The sequence below is a fragment of the Staurois parvus genome, unplaced genomic scaffold, assembly GCF_062004578.1.
Source record: "Staurois parvus isolate SC_StPar_1 unplaced genomic scaffold, SC_StPar_1.0 ptg000719l, whole genome shotgun sequence".
Lineage (NCBI taxonomy): Eukaryota > Metazoa > Chordata > Amphibia > Anura > Ranidae > Staurois > Staurois parvus.
Genome location: NW_028318515.1, coordinates 1,509,554 through 1,527,720, shown reverse-complemented (window position 1 = coordinate 1,527,720; position 18,167 = coordinate 1,509,554). Strand labels below are relative to the sequence as shown.

The window sequence follows — 18,167 nt, the reverse complement described above, 5'->3', positions numbered from 1 at the left end:
TGAGCAGGTGGGAAGAGGGAGGGGTTATAACCTCTACGTGGCTAGCCTTCAGTTTTCTGTGCGCTAGCATCCATTCCTCCTGTTGGCAGCATTATAGCACTAGGATGCTTATTCTATGCTGTTTCCCTCAATAGCTGATAGTTAAACCTTTTTTTTCTGATTGTGTTTCACTGTGTTGTAGCTGACATAGTGATTACGTGATTGGGAACTTTGGTGACAGCTGAGTTTATCAGCTAACAACAGGGCTAAGTGTTGGCATAAGGCCTCATTCACATCATCAGGTTGTACCTTAAATGCTCTAAAATGCAACTGCTTGTCACTGACCGCTGGGTCAAAAAAGGGTTAATAGGCTCTTCAGAATCAATTCAAGTAACTTTGTTTAAAGTTGCAAACTGGGGACTATGGTGGGTGATTTCTGGGGTTTTATTGACCCTACATTACCTGCCTAAAGAACAGCAGGGCACAAATGTAGTGGTTAGTGCGACTATATAATACCAATTTTCAGTGTTTGCAACATGTTATGCCTTGCCCAAACCTAAACTGTTCACCTTAATAATGTGCTCCTGTACACAAGTGGGATCACTGCTTCCAAGAATGCTGAGAAGCTCATCGTCCGATATGAAGAAGAATCGAGGGAATGCATTTCTCTTAGAATCTAGGTAATCATTCAAACTCTTCTGACATTTCTCAAGGTCCTCACTTAGGTTCTGTAAGTCAAACAGCCGGTTTGCTGCTTGGCAGCATCGTTTTATAACTGGGTCTTTCACAGTTTCTGACATTATCTGTAAATAATTATTCAGTTAGTCATTCAGAACAAATAAACCATAAATATACACTTGCATTATTTACATGAATAAAAGCTGAAGTTTGATATGTCTATAATTTGCCTTCATTTTTTCCCACTCTTATCAACTAATTAAAGCTTGAAGTACATTTTTTTTGCTTTCATTACATATTTTATTTTCGACATCGCTCTGCTTCTGTATTCCTTTCATGAGCTTTTGGGAGTAGTTATGCATATATTAAAATTCTTTGATGGGTAGTCGACAGTATGGAGGAGTAGGCATTCCTAGGCAGACAAAATTGGCATGCTGGTCGCCTTAGGTAATGCCCACCTGTGATGCCAAACTTTAATGATTGAAAGTACTGAAATAAAATTAATGAACAGGACAGTACATGGATAGGTAGGCTGGGGAAGAAAAAGCTAGATGATGAGGGGTGCCCTAATGCCAGAAAATAGGGGGGTTATATCTGATTTGCTGCAGCTTTTAGCACACACTGTGAAAAGAAAAAAAAAACGTGTTTATTCACGTTAAGGTCATGACTACTTACTCGCTTAAATATTTTGTCAATATTGTCAAACTTTTTTGCCTCCTCTGGCAACTGTGATCGAATATCTCCTCCAATAAATATGCTCTCTAAATACATCCACTTCCGCTGTACAACCATCCAAACCTGTAAGAGAGACCCAAACCCACTGTGTAGATTTGTTGTTGAATTTGACAGCAAAAAGCTATTATATAGATATCACAGTAAATCATACAAATGCTAATAAAGAGCTTGATAATGACTAACAGTTTATTGCAGTCAGTCTGATAGAGAAATGCTCTAAATGGTTGATAATGTCTTCTGCACTTCACTGCTCTGTTTCTATCAGGCTACTTAATAGAGTTAAAAGCATAATGAAATATGTTACTTACCGCAATGACTTCTCCAATCAGTGAGAGCGCTTTTTCCCAGAGCTGTACAGTGTTTAAGAAAGGACCAACAAAACGACTGCCGGAGATACTTTGCAGGTTCATAGCATTGTCATCAAGAATTTGTAGAATGTCATCAACAGATCCTAGAATGTTGCCACGGTCTTGAGTGCCCTTAATATACCTCTGTACAGTAAATTTCATATTTTCCCATGTATCTATGATCTCCTTTACACCCTGGACAAAACATACAAATGTGTCTAGTTAAATGAATTGCTGACCATTTCCGTATACTCGTGCAACAGGTAAGTAGTACAAGACTTTTATATGCTCTACCAACTACAGGCATACCTTCGTTTTCCTATAAGAATGCATTGAAAACCAATTAATCCGTTCCGGAGGTTAGAAAAGAGTTGCTACTAAAATAACGCATGAGTTATTTTATCAAGTCATGCGGTATTCTAGCAGTGACAACCATGTGATAATGTTTCAGCTGTCAGCGGGGTTCCCCACTGACAGCTGAATGTAAAAGAATTGACGGCAATTAAAAAAATTAATTAAAAAACGGTGTGGGGTCCCCCTTCCCATCCATACCAAGCCCTTCGGGTCTGGTATGGATTTTGAGTGGAACTCCCACGCCAAAATTAAAAAAAAAAAAAAAAAGCGTGGGGGACCCCCCAAAATCCATACCAGACCCTTATCAGAGCTTGCACCCGGCAGGTCAGGAAAGGGGGGAAATAAGTGAGCGCTCCCCCTCCTGAACCATACCAGGCCACATGCCCTCAACATGGGGGGCTCCCCCCCCCCCAAAGCACCTTGTTCCCATGTTGATGGGGACTAAGGACTCTTCCCCACAGGAAGACAGGACACGGTCTTTGACAAGTCCTTTATTAAAAGAAAAAACTAAAAGAATGTCCCCCACAGGGGAGCCCCCCCACCCCAAAGCACCCCCCCCATGTTGAGGGCATGTGGCCTAGTATTGTTCAGGAGAGGGGGGGGGGGGCTCTCAATCATCCCCCCCTTTTTTGACCTGCCAGGCTGCATGCTCGGATGAGAGTCTGGTATGGATTTTGGAGGGGACCCCAACGCCATTTTTCTTTTTAAAATTTTGGCATGGGGGATCCCCTCAAAATCGATACCAAACCCAAAGGGCTTGGCATGGATGGAGGGGGGACCCCACACCGTTTTTTTCATTAAGGTGCTGGTTTTTAAATGTAATTAACGTTTTTTTTTCTCTTATAGCTCAGAGATTCAGCTGTCACATTCCCCCCCAGCTAAAAGAAAGAAAGTTTCCTTTTAGTTTATTTCCCCGAGTTAAAAGAAATAATCTGTCTTTTTAGTTTCTTAAAAGAAACAAAGTTTCCTTTAACTCCGGGGAAAGTGACAGCTAATTCTGTGAGCTATGAGAAGAAAAAAAAAGCCTGCAATTGCATTTAAAAATCAGCACCGACATGCACTTCATATTGCGAAAAAAATTTGTAAATTTGTAAAACGAGGTACACCTGTATGTGAAGCTACTTGAAAAATGTTCCAATGAGAGCTATGTTGTAAAGCACAGGATCTGCACTGGAAACTCATTAAACAATGAGTGTCCAGAGTGACCAAAGAAACAGTTTACAAGCAATGGAAGCCTCACAGGTGCTCGATTCCTTCTAAAACTATTTGCAGAAAACATGAAGGCAACTGCAAAATATAAAAACACTTCAAAGCATAACGTTTTAATATTTAAAAGTCTTGTGTAAGAGCAGACACCACAGGAAGCATGCTATAACATTTATAAAGCAGTTAAGTCTATCATGTGCCCCTCTCTGATATAGTTTCACATCGTTATTTGGATCTTACTTTTTATAACTTCAAGGAGCTCTACAACCTCTACCAACTGCTATCTCCCTCTCCGATATGAGCGCCCTTACTGGCGACTAAGGCAGTCTCACTGGATGGTGGAATGGCAGCTGGTAGAGTTCAATTTAAATAAGCCAAATTTAATTCAGGTGTATCAAAACAAAAAGGCGTGCAAAGTCTTATACTTCACCTTCTTTAGAAAGTAGGCACGGGCAAGTAGAAAAGCCGTTTTTTCTGTCAGACTTGCATCTTTGGAATCAGCAAATCTCTTACTAATAATGCAGACTGGCAAGCATGCTGTCAGGGGACAGGCTGCTCTTTCTGTGGCTGCTTTCAAATGAAAATAAAATGTAATATTTTGCACGGTTCAGAGTAAGTGTGGTTTGTCCAAATACATCGTTGACAGAGCTTTGATAATAATTCCTAATGGATGAGAAGTATGTGCATAACATCTAGGCCTTACCTTTTCAATGCTGAGTTCTTTAACAGCTGATGCTACAATATCACTGATGACATCAGCATACTTGTGCAGCTCCATAGCAAACATGTTTTCCAAGGTGAAAGTGTCAGGGTTCATTTCAAAATTTGTCCCCGTTTTGGTCATCAGTTCTTTCCAGTGTCTACAAAATATGTTTTTTTACTTGAGCTATGTGAATTGATGTAATGAATAACATTCACTATGCATATAAACATTTACTGATCTTCTGTTTAATAAATTGTAATATATACACAAATGTTCCTTAATAAATCTTTAAATGATAAATTGAAGCATTTAGATAGCACAAACCTGTCTCTCAGTGCTTCATTCTTTAGATCAAGAAGCAAGGGTATAGAGTCTTTGAACTCCTTCATCTTGGATTCTAGATAAAAAGCCACAGGCAGACTGCGGATCTCTTTAGAAAGCTTTCTGAAAGTCTTGAGTAAGCCATCAATTCCATCTTGGAGAATCTGAACATTTAAATTTGCCCACAATGTCTGGGACCATTCCTCTTTGGCAAGCTATAAGAGACGTAACAAATCCTGCAGTGAACAATTCATATCTCAAATATCATTAAAAAATTATAGTGAGCCAAATGTTGGTTCCCAACAGCCAAATCCTCTATTAAAACAAGCCTTACTGAAGGAAATGATAAACTGTTAGGGCTTTTCTATTACAGGCTTGTCTGTTCTGATGTGTTGCGTTAACTCTCGGACATGTAACATTTTTTCTGATGCAGCGCATGAGAATGGACAGTAGTGCATTACCATGTGTCATGTTTTGCTGTAACACAAATATGAGTCAGATGTGTGTTACCTTGGTGCGTTGGGGTACCAGTGAAAATGAATGGCACTGCAATGGACTATGGTATGCATGGTTCATTGACTCTTTAGTCCCAGTATCATCTAGATCAGGGGTGGGCAACTGTGGCCCTCCAGCTGTTGTAGAACTACAAATCCCATGAGGCATTGCAAAACTGACAGTTACAAGCATGAATCCCAAAGGCAGAGGCATGATGGGACTTGAAGTTCACCAACAGCTGGCGGGCCACAGTTGCCCACTCCTGATCAAGATTGTATTTAAGTGGCTATGTCACGTTTCCTGTAACACATAGGGGTTGATTTACTAAAACTGGAGAGTGCCAAATCTGGTGCAGCTATGCATAGTAATTAATCAGCTTCCAAATTTTATTGTCAAAGCGTAACCCCTTCGCGCCTAAGGGTAAAACAAATCTAAATGCCTAAGCACAATTTTGCAACGTTGACATGTGTTAGTAAAACCGTACATATCATCACAACTACTTTGTACATCCAGGTGAATTATACCACGTTTTTTTCAATACAAATCGAGCTTTCATTTGGTGGTAAATGGTAATGCATATCTCCTGAAATTTTTTTTATTACCAAAGGAAAACTGGCCCAAAATAGTAAACAAAAATACCACCAAAGAACAACCCAAAATAAATTCTCCAGCTTTTGACGGTTACAGCGATACCATATATGTGTATGTTATTTGTTGTTTGTACCCAAAGAACAGCCCAGAACCAATAGTGCGCAATTTGTTTTTGTCTTTTTTTTTTTAACCTAAAACACACTGACACTGACATTGACACTAACTAACACTGATACCAATTTTTTTTTAAATCCTGACCTTTGACCCTTAACTTTTGACCTTGACCTTTGACCCAAACAATAACCCTGGCACTGAACTAGATTAAACCTTGATCTGGGTATTTTTTCTTTTTTTTTTATTTATTTTTTTATTTATTTATATTTTTGTTTGTTTTTTTTACAAACATTGTTTTTCTCTCTATGCCAGGAGTTAGAGAGATATAATGTATTTCTCTTCTCCATTCATAGAGAGAGAAAAAAACAACTGGGCCGGGTTGCACAGTGAATGATCACTGTGATAGACAATCAGAGGCTATCACAGCGATCATGTGACCCGGAATCGGGAGTCCCGGGTCCCGATCTTTAGAACGGGACATGGTGCTCTCAGTGACACCACAGTCTTTGTGCTGGGAGCGTGCAGTGCGGCGCGCTACCAGCACAAAGACAAGTACGCAAATAGGCAGCTCCACGGAAACAAGCTGAAGTGTAAAGCGGATTGGCTATCATGTACACCTACACCATATTTTACACTTTCCAGTTTTAGAAAATCAATCCCAAACTGTATAGTAGCTTTAAAGAAAATAGGCTCTAAAAAAATTAGGTTCAGAATTCATAACTTGGTTAATTCACTGTGATTTGGCTAAATCATCAGTTGAAGCTTTATTTGTATGGTAATCTAACATTTTGACTAAAAATGAAACTAAACCCTCCTATCCTTTACAGCAGAGGAAACTGCCATCTTAGCCTCTGTTTGATCTACAGTTGCCATGGTGTTGCACATGTGATCAGCTATGATGAGGGCATGAAAGTTTGGATAAGAGCTAACATAATCAAACTAGTAAATGTGAAAATCATCACCAGAGGCATACCTTGAATTTATCTGTTTTGGGAAACCATTAAATTGGTGGGTTTATTTCTCTGTTAATTTTTAAGAACTATAATTTATTAAATTTTTTTGGTATTGGAGATTGTGCGTCCCAAACCCTGAAAGTCAACTAAAAAAGACTCTTCATTGCAAAAACACAAATTTAATATGAATAATCATTAATGAAATATTGCCCAACATTTCACTGGACCAGGACATCAAGTTTAGAGAGATATGTAAACATTGGTTTCATTATTCTGTAGATACCTTGATTCTATAGACAGCTGAAAACAGCAAGTTCCTCCAATCTAATTTATCCTTTTTTTTGAGCCTAGGTTCACACTACTGCAATATAATTTTGATTCAACTTTAGTACGATGTAGTGCAACTTGGATGCACCTTCTGATAAGGTATGCATATTGTATGGGGCCAAAATTGCACTGGAATTGCACCAAAGTACTACAGGAACCTTTTCCAAAATTGCTCTGTGCTGAGTCACTTTGATGTGAACAGACACCATTGAAAACAAAGTGATTTTCCCTGCCATGCAATGTTGTGCGACTTAGATCTCATCTGAAATCACTCTAGTGTGAACCAGGCCTGAAAGTAAAAAAAAAAACAAAACAATTATGTTATACTTAACTGCTCTGTGCAGTGCTTTTGCACAAAGTAGTCCGGATCCTCCTCTTCTTGGGTCCCTTGCAGCTCGCTATGGGGGCACCCGAGTAGGTGTGCTCCCAAGCAACAGCTTTGTGTGTCCATACACACACAGAGCCGTGACTCTGCCCCACCCCCTCCCTCTCCTGCTTGGCCAACGGCTCCCGCTACTGCGTCAGCCAATCAGGAGTGAGAGTCCCCGGAGAATCGAGGATCTTGTGAACATCACTGGATCAGGATGGGGCTCAGGTAAGTGTTAGAGGGGACGGGGGGGGGAGGCTGCTGCACACAGAAGGTTTTTTACCTCCATGCATAGGATGCACAAAGGTAAAAAACCTTGAGATTTTAGAACCACTTTAACCAACTTTGTTTAATGCCATGTATCTGTTCTTCATTCTAATTAGCTGTAAAGGTTATCATGGACACATTTTATTTCTTAAATGTCTTGGGATTCTTTATTCTTCTACTTATCTACAAGACTATTTATGATTGTTAACAATGGCTTTGTAGTAGATCAAGTGCTCTCAAATATCCAGAACTGCAGGTACTTTTAGGTGTCTAATGGTTTCTGCAGGTTTGCATTAAGATATGGCAGTAGAGTTTGGTTAATTTGTGGTGTAATTATTAATGTCTAAGAGAATAGGAAGAAGGAGAAGTGGATGTTTTCCCTGTGTTTGTGTTGCAGATCTGAGGCAGATGAACTTCAGTGATCAGGTCATGTAATACACATGCACAATAAACCCATCAATCTCTAATGCCCAGCACTAGCAGTGATTTTTCATAGTTGTCATTTTTGTTTCTGTACAATATATCCAGAGCAAAAATAGTTAGTCAAAATAGTTAGTCACTATTAGTTTAGTGCCAATACGGACAGTTAGCAAAAACCTTTTTAATACATATATGCCACAGAGTTACTTTGAGCAAGTGTTTGTTTGTTTTGACATACCTTTTGTGCACTATAAATGTCATATATCTGCCGCAAACCTTTCATTTCTTTTTGCACTTGTAAAAGTTCTGGGTACATGGTAATAGGAAGATCAAAAAGTTTTTCTGCATTAGCCAACTCCTGGCGGTTCTTTTCATATTTGACTAGCTCTTTTTCATATTCAATAAGGATCTGCAAACCTGTAAAAAAACAGATAAATTTAATACTTCTTTTATACGTGTATTGAAATAAATTAAGCTATAAAGCCGAGGATTTTAACTCTCATGGGAAGATGCTAATGCATACTGCCAGAGCATCGTCTCACCCAGGGGCGGACTGACAACTCATGTTGTTCTTTGTTTCTGTTATAAAAGTTTACAAATAAATAATTGTTCTTCATAAATTTAGGCCAAGATGTATTCTGCTACATGTCTTTGGTGAAAATAACCCATATTAGGATGTATTAGGAAGTAACATTGTACTACTTTGGGGAAGTGATCAGTATTTTTTTTTTACACAATTTGCTTATAGCAAAGAATTACTTTGCTATAAGCAAGCATTTTTACCTGAATGACATCGATTCATTCAGGGTTTTTTTTTTTTTTTTTTTTGTGCTTAGCTGTGATTTGGCCACAGCTAATCACATGACATGTGTATGTGATTAGCTGTGACCATTCACAGCTAGACACTAGTATACAATGGATGGCATGAATGAAGCCATCCATTGTATACAACTGTCATGTGACCTGCTGTGATTGGTCACAGCAGGTCACATGGTACCGGCAACGGGGGCCGATACTCAGATCTGTCATTGGCCGTGTCCGAGGTACACAGCCGGTGACAGATCGCGCCGCTGCGCGGCTCTGCAGGAGCGCGATCTGAGCATGTGCTGGAGGACGCCATATGGCGTCCACCCGGAACGCTGATGACATTTGCCGGCCACCATTCGGCCATAGGGCAGGCGGCAAATGGTTAATTTACTGCACCCACAAATTAACTTTTGGATGATTTAGCCTTTAAATGCATTTTGAAAAGTTAACCACATCCCAACACATTTTCTTGGCATTTTAGTGAATTATAAGAATGCTTCAGAAAGTAAATGTTGCAAAGAGTCACAGAAAATATAACAACACTTACTACTGATCTAGTTTATTAAAATAAGCTGCTGGATGTTTTTTTTACTGTACCTTTGTCAAGGTCATCCCCCACTGCTCCAGGTCCTTCTGTGCGGAAAAGTTCTGCAAACTGTGCCAACTCTTTCTTGTACTCCTCAATCTGATCTTTTGTGATCTATTTGAAAGAAAAGGGTGTGAATAATCTTCCGGAAGGCAGAATTTTCAGTATGAAGATGAGATCAAGAACATGGGGGAAAGAGCGCAAGCTACAGTGCTTTGAAAAAGTATTCATACCCTTGGAATTTTCCACATTTTGTCATGTTACAACCAAAAACGTAAATGTATTTGATAGGGATTTTATGTGATAGACCAACACAAAGTGGCACGTAACTGTGAAGTGGAAGGAAAATGATAAATGGTTTTCAAAATTAATTGCAAATAAATATGTGAAAAGTGAGGCGTGCATTTGTATTCAGCCCCCCTGAGTCAATACTTTGTAGAACCACCTTTCACTGCAATTACAGCTGCAAGCTTTTTTGGGTATGTCCCTACCAGCTTTGTGCATCTAAAGAGTGACATTTTTGCCCATTCTTCTTTACAAAATAGCTCAAGCTCTGTCAGATTGGAGGGAGAGCGTCTGTGAACAGCAATTTTCAAGTCTTGCCACAGATTCTCAATTGGATTTAGGTCTGGACTTTGACTGGGCCATTCTAACACATGAATATGCTTTGATCTAAACCATTCCATTGTAGCTCTGGCTGTATGTTTATGGTCGTTGTCCTGCTGGAAGGTGAACTTCCACCCCAGTCTCAAGTCTTTTGCAGACTCTGGCAGGTTTTCTTCTAAGATTGCCCTGTATTTGGCTCCAACCATCTTCCCATCAACTCTAACCAGCTTCCCTGTCTGCTGAAGAAAAGCATCCCCACAACATGATGCTAGTGTTAGTGTTAGTTTTCCGCCACACATAGTGTTTTGGTTTTAGGCCAAAAAGTTAAATTTTGGTTTCATCTGACCAGAGCACCTTCTTCCACATGTTTGCTATGCCCCCCACATGGCTTTTCGCAAACTGCAAATGGGATTTCTTATGGCTTTTCTTTCAACAATGGCTTTCTTCTTGGCACTCTTCCATAAAGGCCAGATTTGTGGAGTGCACAACTATTAGTTGTCCTGTTGACAGATTCTCCCACTTGAGCTGTGGATCGCTGCACCTCCTTCAGAGTTACCATGGGCCTCTTGGCTGCTTCTCTGATTAATGCTCTCCATGGCCTGTCAGTTTAGGTGGACAGCCATGTCTTGGTAGGTTTGCAGTTGTGCCATACTCTTTCCATTTTTGGATGATGGCTTGAACAGTGCTCCATGAGATGTTCAAAGCTTGGGATATTATTTTATAACCTAAAGCTGCTTTAAACGTCTCCACAACTTTATCCCTGATCTGTCTGGTGTGTTCCTTGGCCTTCATAATGCTGTTTATTCACTAATGTTCTCTAACAAACCTCTAACAAACCTCATTGACCACAAAAAAAAAAACCTTGGTAACACATGACAGTGCACAGTAAATGCACAGCAATGCACTGTATCATTTAAACCACAGCCCATTAGCAGTCCACAATACACAGATGCAAATGCATTTAAAAAAATAGAGCAAACCCTCACGACAGGTCCCAGAAGGCACCGGGCCATTCACAAAGCGCAGCGCTTCTCGCGCATGCGCAGTGGGCACCCGGCTGTCACAGAAGCCGGGGAGGGAAGGACAACTCCGCGAAAGTGGGAGCGGGTACCTGTCAAATTCAGGTACCCGCTCCCCCTCCCTCCCCAAAGGTCCGCAGTCTCTGGTCATCTCCTTTACTGTCTGCAGTCTCTGGTCATCTGTACTATGTCCCTGGTATTTTCCCTGTACTATGTCCACAGTCTCTGGTCATTCCCTGTACTATGTCCGCAGTCTCTGGTCATTCCCTGTACTATGTCCGCAGTCTCTGGTCATTCCCTGTACTATGTCCGCAGTCTCTGGTCATTCTCTGTACTATGTCCGCAGTCTCTGGTCATCTGTACTATGTCTGCAGTCTCTGGTCATTCCCTGTACTATGTCCGCAGTCTCTGGTCATTCCCTGTACTATGTCCGCAGTCTCTGGTCATTCTCTGTACTATGTCCGCAGTCTCTGGTCATCTGTACTATGTCTGCAGTCTCTGGTCATTCCTTGTACTGTGTCTGCAGTCTCTGGTCATCTCCTGTACTGTGTCCGCAGTCTCTGGTCATCTCTTGTACTGTGTCGGTAGTCTCTGATCATCTCCTGTACTGTGTCCGCAGTCTCTGGTCATCTCCTGTACTGTGTCCGCAGTCTCTGGTCATCCCCTGTACTGTGTCCGCAGTCTCTGGTCATCTCCTGTACTGTGTCCGCAGTCTCTGGTCATCTCCTGTACTGTGTCCGCAGTCTCTGGTCATCTCCTGTACTATGTGCGCAGTCTCTGGTCATCTCCTGTACTGTGTCCGCAGTCTCTGGTCATCTCCTGTACTATGTCCGCAGTCTCTGGTCATCTCCTGTACTGTGTCCGCAGTCTCTGGTCATCTCCTGTACTGTGTCCGCAGTCTCTGGTCATCTCCTGTAGTGTGTCCACAGTCTCTGGTCATCTCCTGTTCTGTGTCTGCAGTCTCTGGTCATTTCCTGTACTATGTCTGCAGTCCATTGGTTCAGAATATTTTTTTTGTTTTTCGCCTCTAAAACCTAGGTGCGTCTTATGGTCAGGTGCGTCTTAAGGAGCGAAAAATATGGTACATAGCATTGTGCTGTGAATGAGTCCTTATAATATACAGTGGTATCCATAATGTGACTACATGCAACAGAACAATATACAGTATTGAAGCACAGGGTTGGCACATACCTGGGTAAATGTCTTTTTTACTCTTCCAAGGCTGTGATCCACCCGCTTTGATTCCTGGAACAAATCTTCCCAAATTTGGGTTATTTTCGCTGCCAAATTTTTCTCCTCTTCCTCAAACTAAATAAAGCATTACACAAAATGATGATTATATAGATTTTATACTGTGTATTCCAGATGTTGCAAACAATTCAGAATGGAAACTCCATAATATTGAAATAAAGATCAAATAAGGTATTACAGAAATGGGAAAACAAGGGCAATTAATATATAGTGTATATACTAATCAGTTTCCTCTTCAGGAGGTTCAATGGGAGATGACAACTTTGGCACTTGTTTATATAACTTGTGCTAAACATTTAGCTGTCAGAAACTGCAGCAGTAGACCTAAAAGCTCTTTCATCAAATATTTTTTTGTCTGTGATAAAGTATAAAAGAGGCAGGTTTCTTGCTATGTGTGTGCCCAGTTTGGGGGATTTAATTTCATTTTCTGTCCTGGTGACAGGAAGTCAGAATGAAAAAATAAATACTTTTTATAAGAATATGAAAAGGTTAGAACCTCTGTGAGTTTTCTACTTATTTTAATTTATAGTATGGGAACAATAGATAACAGGGCTTCAAACATATTACTTCAGCCACCCTAAATATACAGGTGAAACTCAAACAATTAGAATATTGTGCAAAAGTTCCTTTATTTCAGTAATGCAACTTAAAAGGTGAAACTAATATATGAGATAGACTCAATACATGCAAGATAGTTCAAGCCATAATTTGTCAAAATTGTGATGATTATGGCTTACTGCTCATGAAAACCCCAAATCCACAATCTCAGAAAATTAGAATATTGTGAAAAGGTGCAATATTCTCGGCTCAAAGTGTCCTACTCTAATCAGCTAATTAAGCCATAACACCTGCAAAGGGTTCCTGAGCCTTTAAATGGTCTCTCAGTCTGGTTCAGTAGAAATCACAATCATGGGAAAGACTGCTTTCCTGACAGTTGTGCAGAAAACCATCATTGACACCCTCCATAAGCAGGGAAAGCCTCAAAAGATAATTGCAAAAGAAGTTGGATGTTCCCAAAGTGCTGTATCAAAGCAGATTAATAGAAAGTTATGTGGAAGGGAAAAGTGTGGAAGAAAAAGGTGCACAAGCATTAGGGATGACCACAGCCTGGAGAGGATTGTCAGGAAAAGGCCATTCAAAAGTGTTGGGGACATTCACAAGCAGTGGACTGAGGCTGGACATGGACTTCAAATGCCATATTCCTCTTGACAAGCCGCTCCTGAACAACAAACAACATCAGAAGCGTCTTACCTGGGCTAAAGAAAAACAGACCTGGTCTGTTGCTCAGTGGCCCAAAGTCTTCTTTTCTGATGAGAGCAACTTTTGCATCTCATTTGGAAACCAAGGACCCAGAGTATGGAGGAAGAATGGAGAGGCACACACTGCAAGATGCTTGAAGTCCAGTGTGAAGTTTCCACAGTCTGTGTTAATTTGGGGAGCCATGTCATCTGCTGGTGTTGGTCCACTGTGCTTCATTAAGTCCAGTGTCAACGCAGCCGTCTACCAGGAGATTTTGGAGCACTTCATGCTTCCTTCTGCAGATGAGCTTTATGGGGATGCTGACTTCATTTTCCAGCAGGACTTGGCACCTGCCCACACTGCCAAAAGCACCAAAACCTGGTTCAATGACCGTGGGATTACTGTGCTTGATTGGCCAGCAAACTCGCCTGACCTGAACCCCATAGAGAATCTATGGGGCATTGCCAAGAGAAAGATGAGAGACATGAGACCAAACAATGCAGAAGAGCTGAAGGCGGCTATTGAAGCATCCTGGTCTTCCATAACACCTCAGCAGTGCCACAGGCTGATAGCTTCTGTGCCATGCCACATTGAGGCAGTAATTGCTGCAAAAGGGGCCCAAACCAAGTACTGAGTATATATGCATGCTTATACTTTTCAGAGGTCCGATATTGTTCTATGTACAATCCTTGATTTATTGATTGCATGTAATATTCTAATTTTCTGAGATTGTGGATTTGGGGTTTTCATGAGCTGTAAGCCATAATCATCACAATAATGACAAATCATGGCTTGAACTATCTTGCTTTGCATGTAATGAGTCTCTCTCATATATTAGTTTCACCTTTTAAGTTGCATTACTGAAATAAATGAACTTTTGCAAAATATTCTAATTTTTCAAGTTTCACCTGTATAAAACTATTTATCTTTATTTTATGTTATCTATCTTACATAAATAAGAAAAACAAAAAAACACAATCATTCAAACTTTTACAGCATATTAGGGAAAACAAGAGCTACAATTTTTATCAGCTTTGGTGAAGGTAAATTAACCATTTTCATACCGGGCACTTTTACCCCCTTCCCTCCCAGGCCATTTTTCAGGTTTCAGCGCTCTCACACTTTGAATGACAATTGCGCGGACATACAACACTGTACCCAAACTCAAATTTTATCATTTTCTTCACACAACTAGAGATTTCTTTTGGTGGTATTTAATCACCTAAATTAACAAAAAAAAGACCGAAAATTTTGAAAAAAAACACGTTTTTCTTTGTTTCTGTTTAAAAGTTTGCAAATAAATAATTGTTCTTCATAAATTTAGGCCAAGATGTATTCTACTACATGTCTTTGGTGAAAATAACCAAAATTAGGATGTATTTTTTAGTTTGTAGGAAAGTTATAGAGTTCACACACTATGGTATAGATCTGAATATTGATCAATCCTGAAGTACTGACAGCCAATCTAATTTCTTGAGGTCCAAGAATGTCAGAACAGTACAGATATCCCCCAAATGACCCCTTTTTGCAAAGTAAACAGTCCGTCGTACTTCATAAGAGGCATGGCGAGTTTTTTGAAGTTGTATTTTTTTGTCATAATTTCTTGGAAAATGAAAAAAATAAAAAAATTATTTTCACTTTTTTTTTTTACATATTGTCACCAGTGCAGTACAGCGTCATCATATAACTGGCATGGCGGTGATCAGGGACACTGACTGGTGACAGTATGAAAAATATATATATATATATTTTTTTTTAATTATTTTTAATTTTTTATTACATTTTTATTCTTTTTTTTAAGATTTTTTTTCATATTTCATATGTCCAAAGTACTTTGGGGAAGTGATCAGTATTTTTTTTTTTTTTACACAATTTGCTTATAGCAAAGAATCAGGGTTTTTTTTTTTTGTGCTTAGCTGTGATTTGGCCACAGCTAATCACATGACATGTGCATGTGATCGCTGTGACCATTCACAGCTAGACACTAGTATACAATGGATGGCATGAATGAAGCCATCCATTGTATACAACTGTCATGTGACCTGCTGTGATTGGTCACAGCAGGTCACATGGTACCGGCAACGGGGGCCGGTACTCAGATCTGTCATCGGCCGTGTCCAAGGTACACGGCCGGTGACAGATCGTGCCGCTGCGCGGCTCTGCAAGCGAGAAAACTGTGCATGCCCGGGAGGACGCCATATGGTGTCCACCTGGAATTCTACAGCATTTTGCCGGCCGCCAAATGGCTATTGGCCAGGCGGCTATTGGTTAATGACATTAGCAACATAGCATTGATCCTGCAATTATATATATGATTTCCCATCCCAAATCTCAAATGAAAGCAATTATTTAACATTATTAATAGTGTAAATGTACTGATATATTTATCAATGAAAAATGTATCCTACTGTAACCCTGATGAAGTCACGACGTACGTGACGCAACGCGTCGGTACGCCATTTCTGGTCACGAGGTGATGCATGTGTGGACACAGCGACCATATTGGTTTCCCCAGGTTCCATGCAGTACACCCATGGGATGTGGTGGCAGGCTGATGTACTAGGGGAATACATGTGAGTGCAATTTTATTTTATATTTACTTCCAAATAAACATCATTGCACTATAAAAGGATCTTTTTGTGTCTCACTTATATGCTATTGAGTGGAGGTGGAGCGGAATAGATACGCTGGGGGAGGAGTCTCCATTTACCTTGTGGTCCCTGGATGAGGAGCATATTTATGAGGATCTGGTACAGAGGAGATTATTAGTCCTTTGGCCCTGTGTGGGTCATTGTGTGGAGGTGAGCAGGCATTGCTGCCATTTGAGGATTTATTCACCAGAGTGAAGATCACCTTTTTAACACAGTTTCACTTGCATGGACTTTACATTTTGATCATTCACGGATTTTTTTTATATTTGTGATTCACATTTATATGGTAATATATTGAATGATTATTAGGATTGAATATTTTATGCACATGATATTTTTTATCACTGGTAATATATTCACTTTATTTTTGTGTAATAATTTCACCATACGGATATACTCCTGTTTATGGGTCATTTATCACTGAGCACTATTATGTTGACACAAGTGGCACAATTAGCATGAATTTATCTATGGTTATGATTTAGGTTGATATAGCGCTTCACTAATTTATGTATGTTTATTTAACACTTATTGGTCTAAGTTGAGTGGCAGCAGCTATAATTATAGGGATCACATCCATATAAAGCGCAGGAGGACATCCTCATTTATCTCTTAAGATCAGCCATCCCCCCTTTTTCAAGGGACCAAAAGTAATTGGACAATTGAATCAAAATCTGTTTCGTGGCTAGGTGTGGGCTACTCCTTCATTATTTCTTCATCAATTAAGCAGGTAAAAGGTCTGGAGTTGATTCTAAGTATGGTATTTGTATTTCGAATCTATTGCTGTTAACCTACATCATGCGTTCAAAGGAGCTGTCCGTGCAAGTGAAACAGTACATTGTAAGGCTTCAAAAACAAAACAAATCCATCAGAGAGATAGCAGCAACAATAGGAATGGCCAAATCAACAGTTTTGTACATTCTGAGGAAAGAAGAATGCACAGGTGAGCTCAGCAACATAAAAAGGAATGGACATCCACAGAAGACAACAGTGGTGGATTATCGCAGGATCCTTTCTATGGTAAAGAAACACCCATTCACAACATCCAGTCAAGTGAAGAACACTCTCCAGGAGCTGGGTGTATCATTGTCAAAGTCTTCAATCAAGAGAAGACTTCACAAGAGCAAATACAGAGGGTTCACCACAAGGTGCAAACCATTCATAAGCCTGAAGAATAGAAAAGCCAGATTAGACTTTGCCAAAAAACATCTAAAAAAGCCAGACCAGTTCTGGAAAAGCATTCTTTGGACGTATGAAACTAAGATTAATCTGTACCAGAATAATGGGAAGAAAAAAGTGTGGAGAATGTTTGGAACAGCTCATGATCCAAAGCACACAACATCATCTGTAAAACATGGTGGAGGCAGTGTGATGGCATGGGCATGCATGGCTTCCAGTGGCACTGTGTCATTGGTGTTTATTGATGATGTGACAGAAGACAGAAGCAGCCGGATGAATTCTGTGGTGTTTAGAGAACAGCCCAGATTCAGCCAAATGCAGTAAAGTTGATTGGACAGAGGTTCACAATACAGATGGACAATGATCCAAAACACACTGAAAAAGCAACCCATGAGCTTTTGAAGGAAAGGAAGTGGAATGTTCTGCAATGGCCGAGTCAATCACCTGATCTCAACCCAGTTGAGTATGCATTTCACTTGTTGAAGGCAAAACTAAAGGCAGAAAGACCCACAAACAAAGAACAACTGAAGACAGCTGCAGTTAGAGCCTGGCAAAGCATCAGAAAGAAGGAAACCCAGTCTTTGGTAATGTCCATGGGTTCCAGACTTCAGGTAGTCATTCACAGTAAAGGATTCTCAGCAAAATATAAAAAAATAATATTTTATTTATGATTATATTCATTTGTCCAATTACATTTGAGCCCCTGAAATGGAGGGACTGTGTATAAAAATGGTTGCAGTTCCTAAAATTTGTACTTATTTATGTTCAACCCCTTGAATTAAAGCTGAAAGTCTGCACTTCAAATTTATTTGGATCGTTTAGTTTGAATTTATTCTGGTGGCATACATAGCCAAAAGTATAAAAATTGTGCCTGTGTCCAAATATATATGGACCTAACTATACATGGAGGTTATTTCAATCTGCCTGCTCAAAATACATATACATTCTTCAGTCTTAATTCTACAAAATGAA

At 39.9% G+C, this 18,167-nt stretch overlaps 1 protein-coding gene across 1 annotated transcript in view; it reads right to left on the bottom strand.

The window, feature by feature from the left end:
- DNAH10 (dynein axonemal heavy chain 10) overlaps window positions 1–18,167 on the bottom strand; it is a 272,004-nt gene that overhangs the window by 167,082 nt on the left and 86,755 nt on the right. The window contains exons 25-32 of the mRNA XM_089653648.1: window positions 12,067–12,183; window positions 9,262–9,364; window positions 8,096–8,274; window positions 4,327–4,538; window positions 4,003–4,159; window positions 1,701–1,934; window positions 1,333–1,455; window positions 549–782 (exon numbers count right to left, since the gene is read on the bottom strand). Coding sequence (XP_089509774.1) covers window positions 549–782; window positions 1,333–1,455; window positions 1,701–1,934; window positions 4,003–4,159; window positions 4,327–4,538; window positions 8,096–8,274; window positions 9,262–9,364; window positions 12,067–12,183 — 1,359 coding nt within the window. The remainder of the gene's footprint in view (window positions 1–548; window positions 783–1,332; window positions 1,456–1,700; window positions 1,935–4,002; window positions 4,160–4,326; window positions 4,539–8,095; window positions 8,275–9,261; window positions 9,365–12,066; window positions 12,184–18,167) is intronic.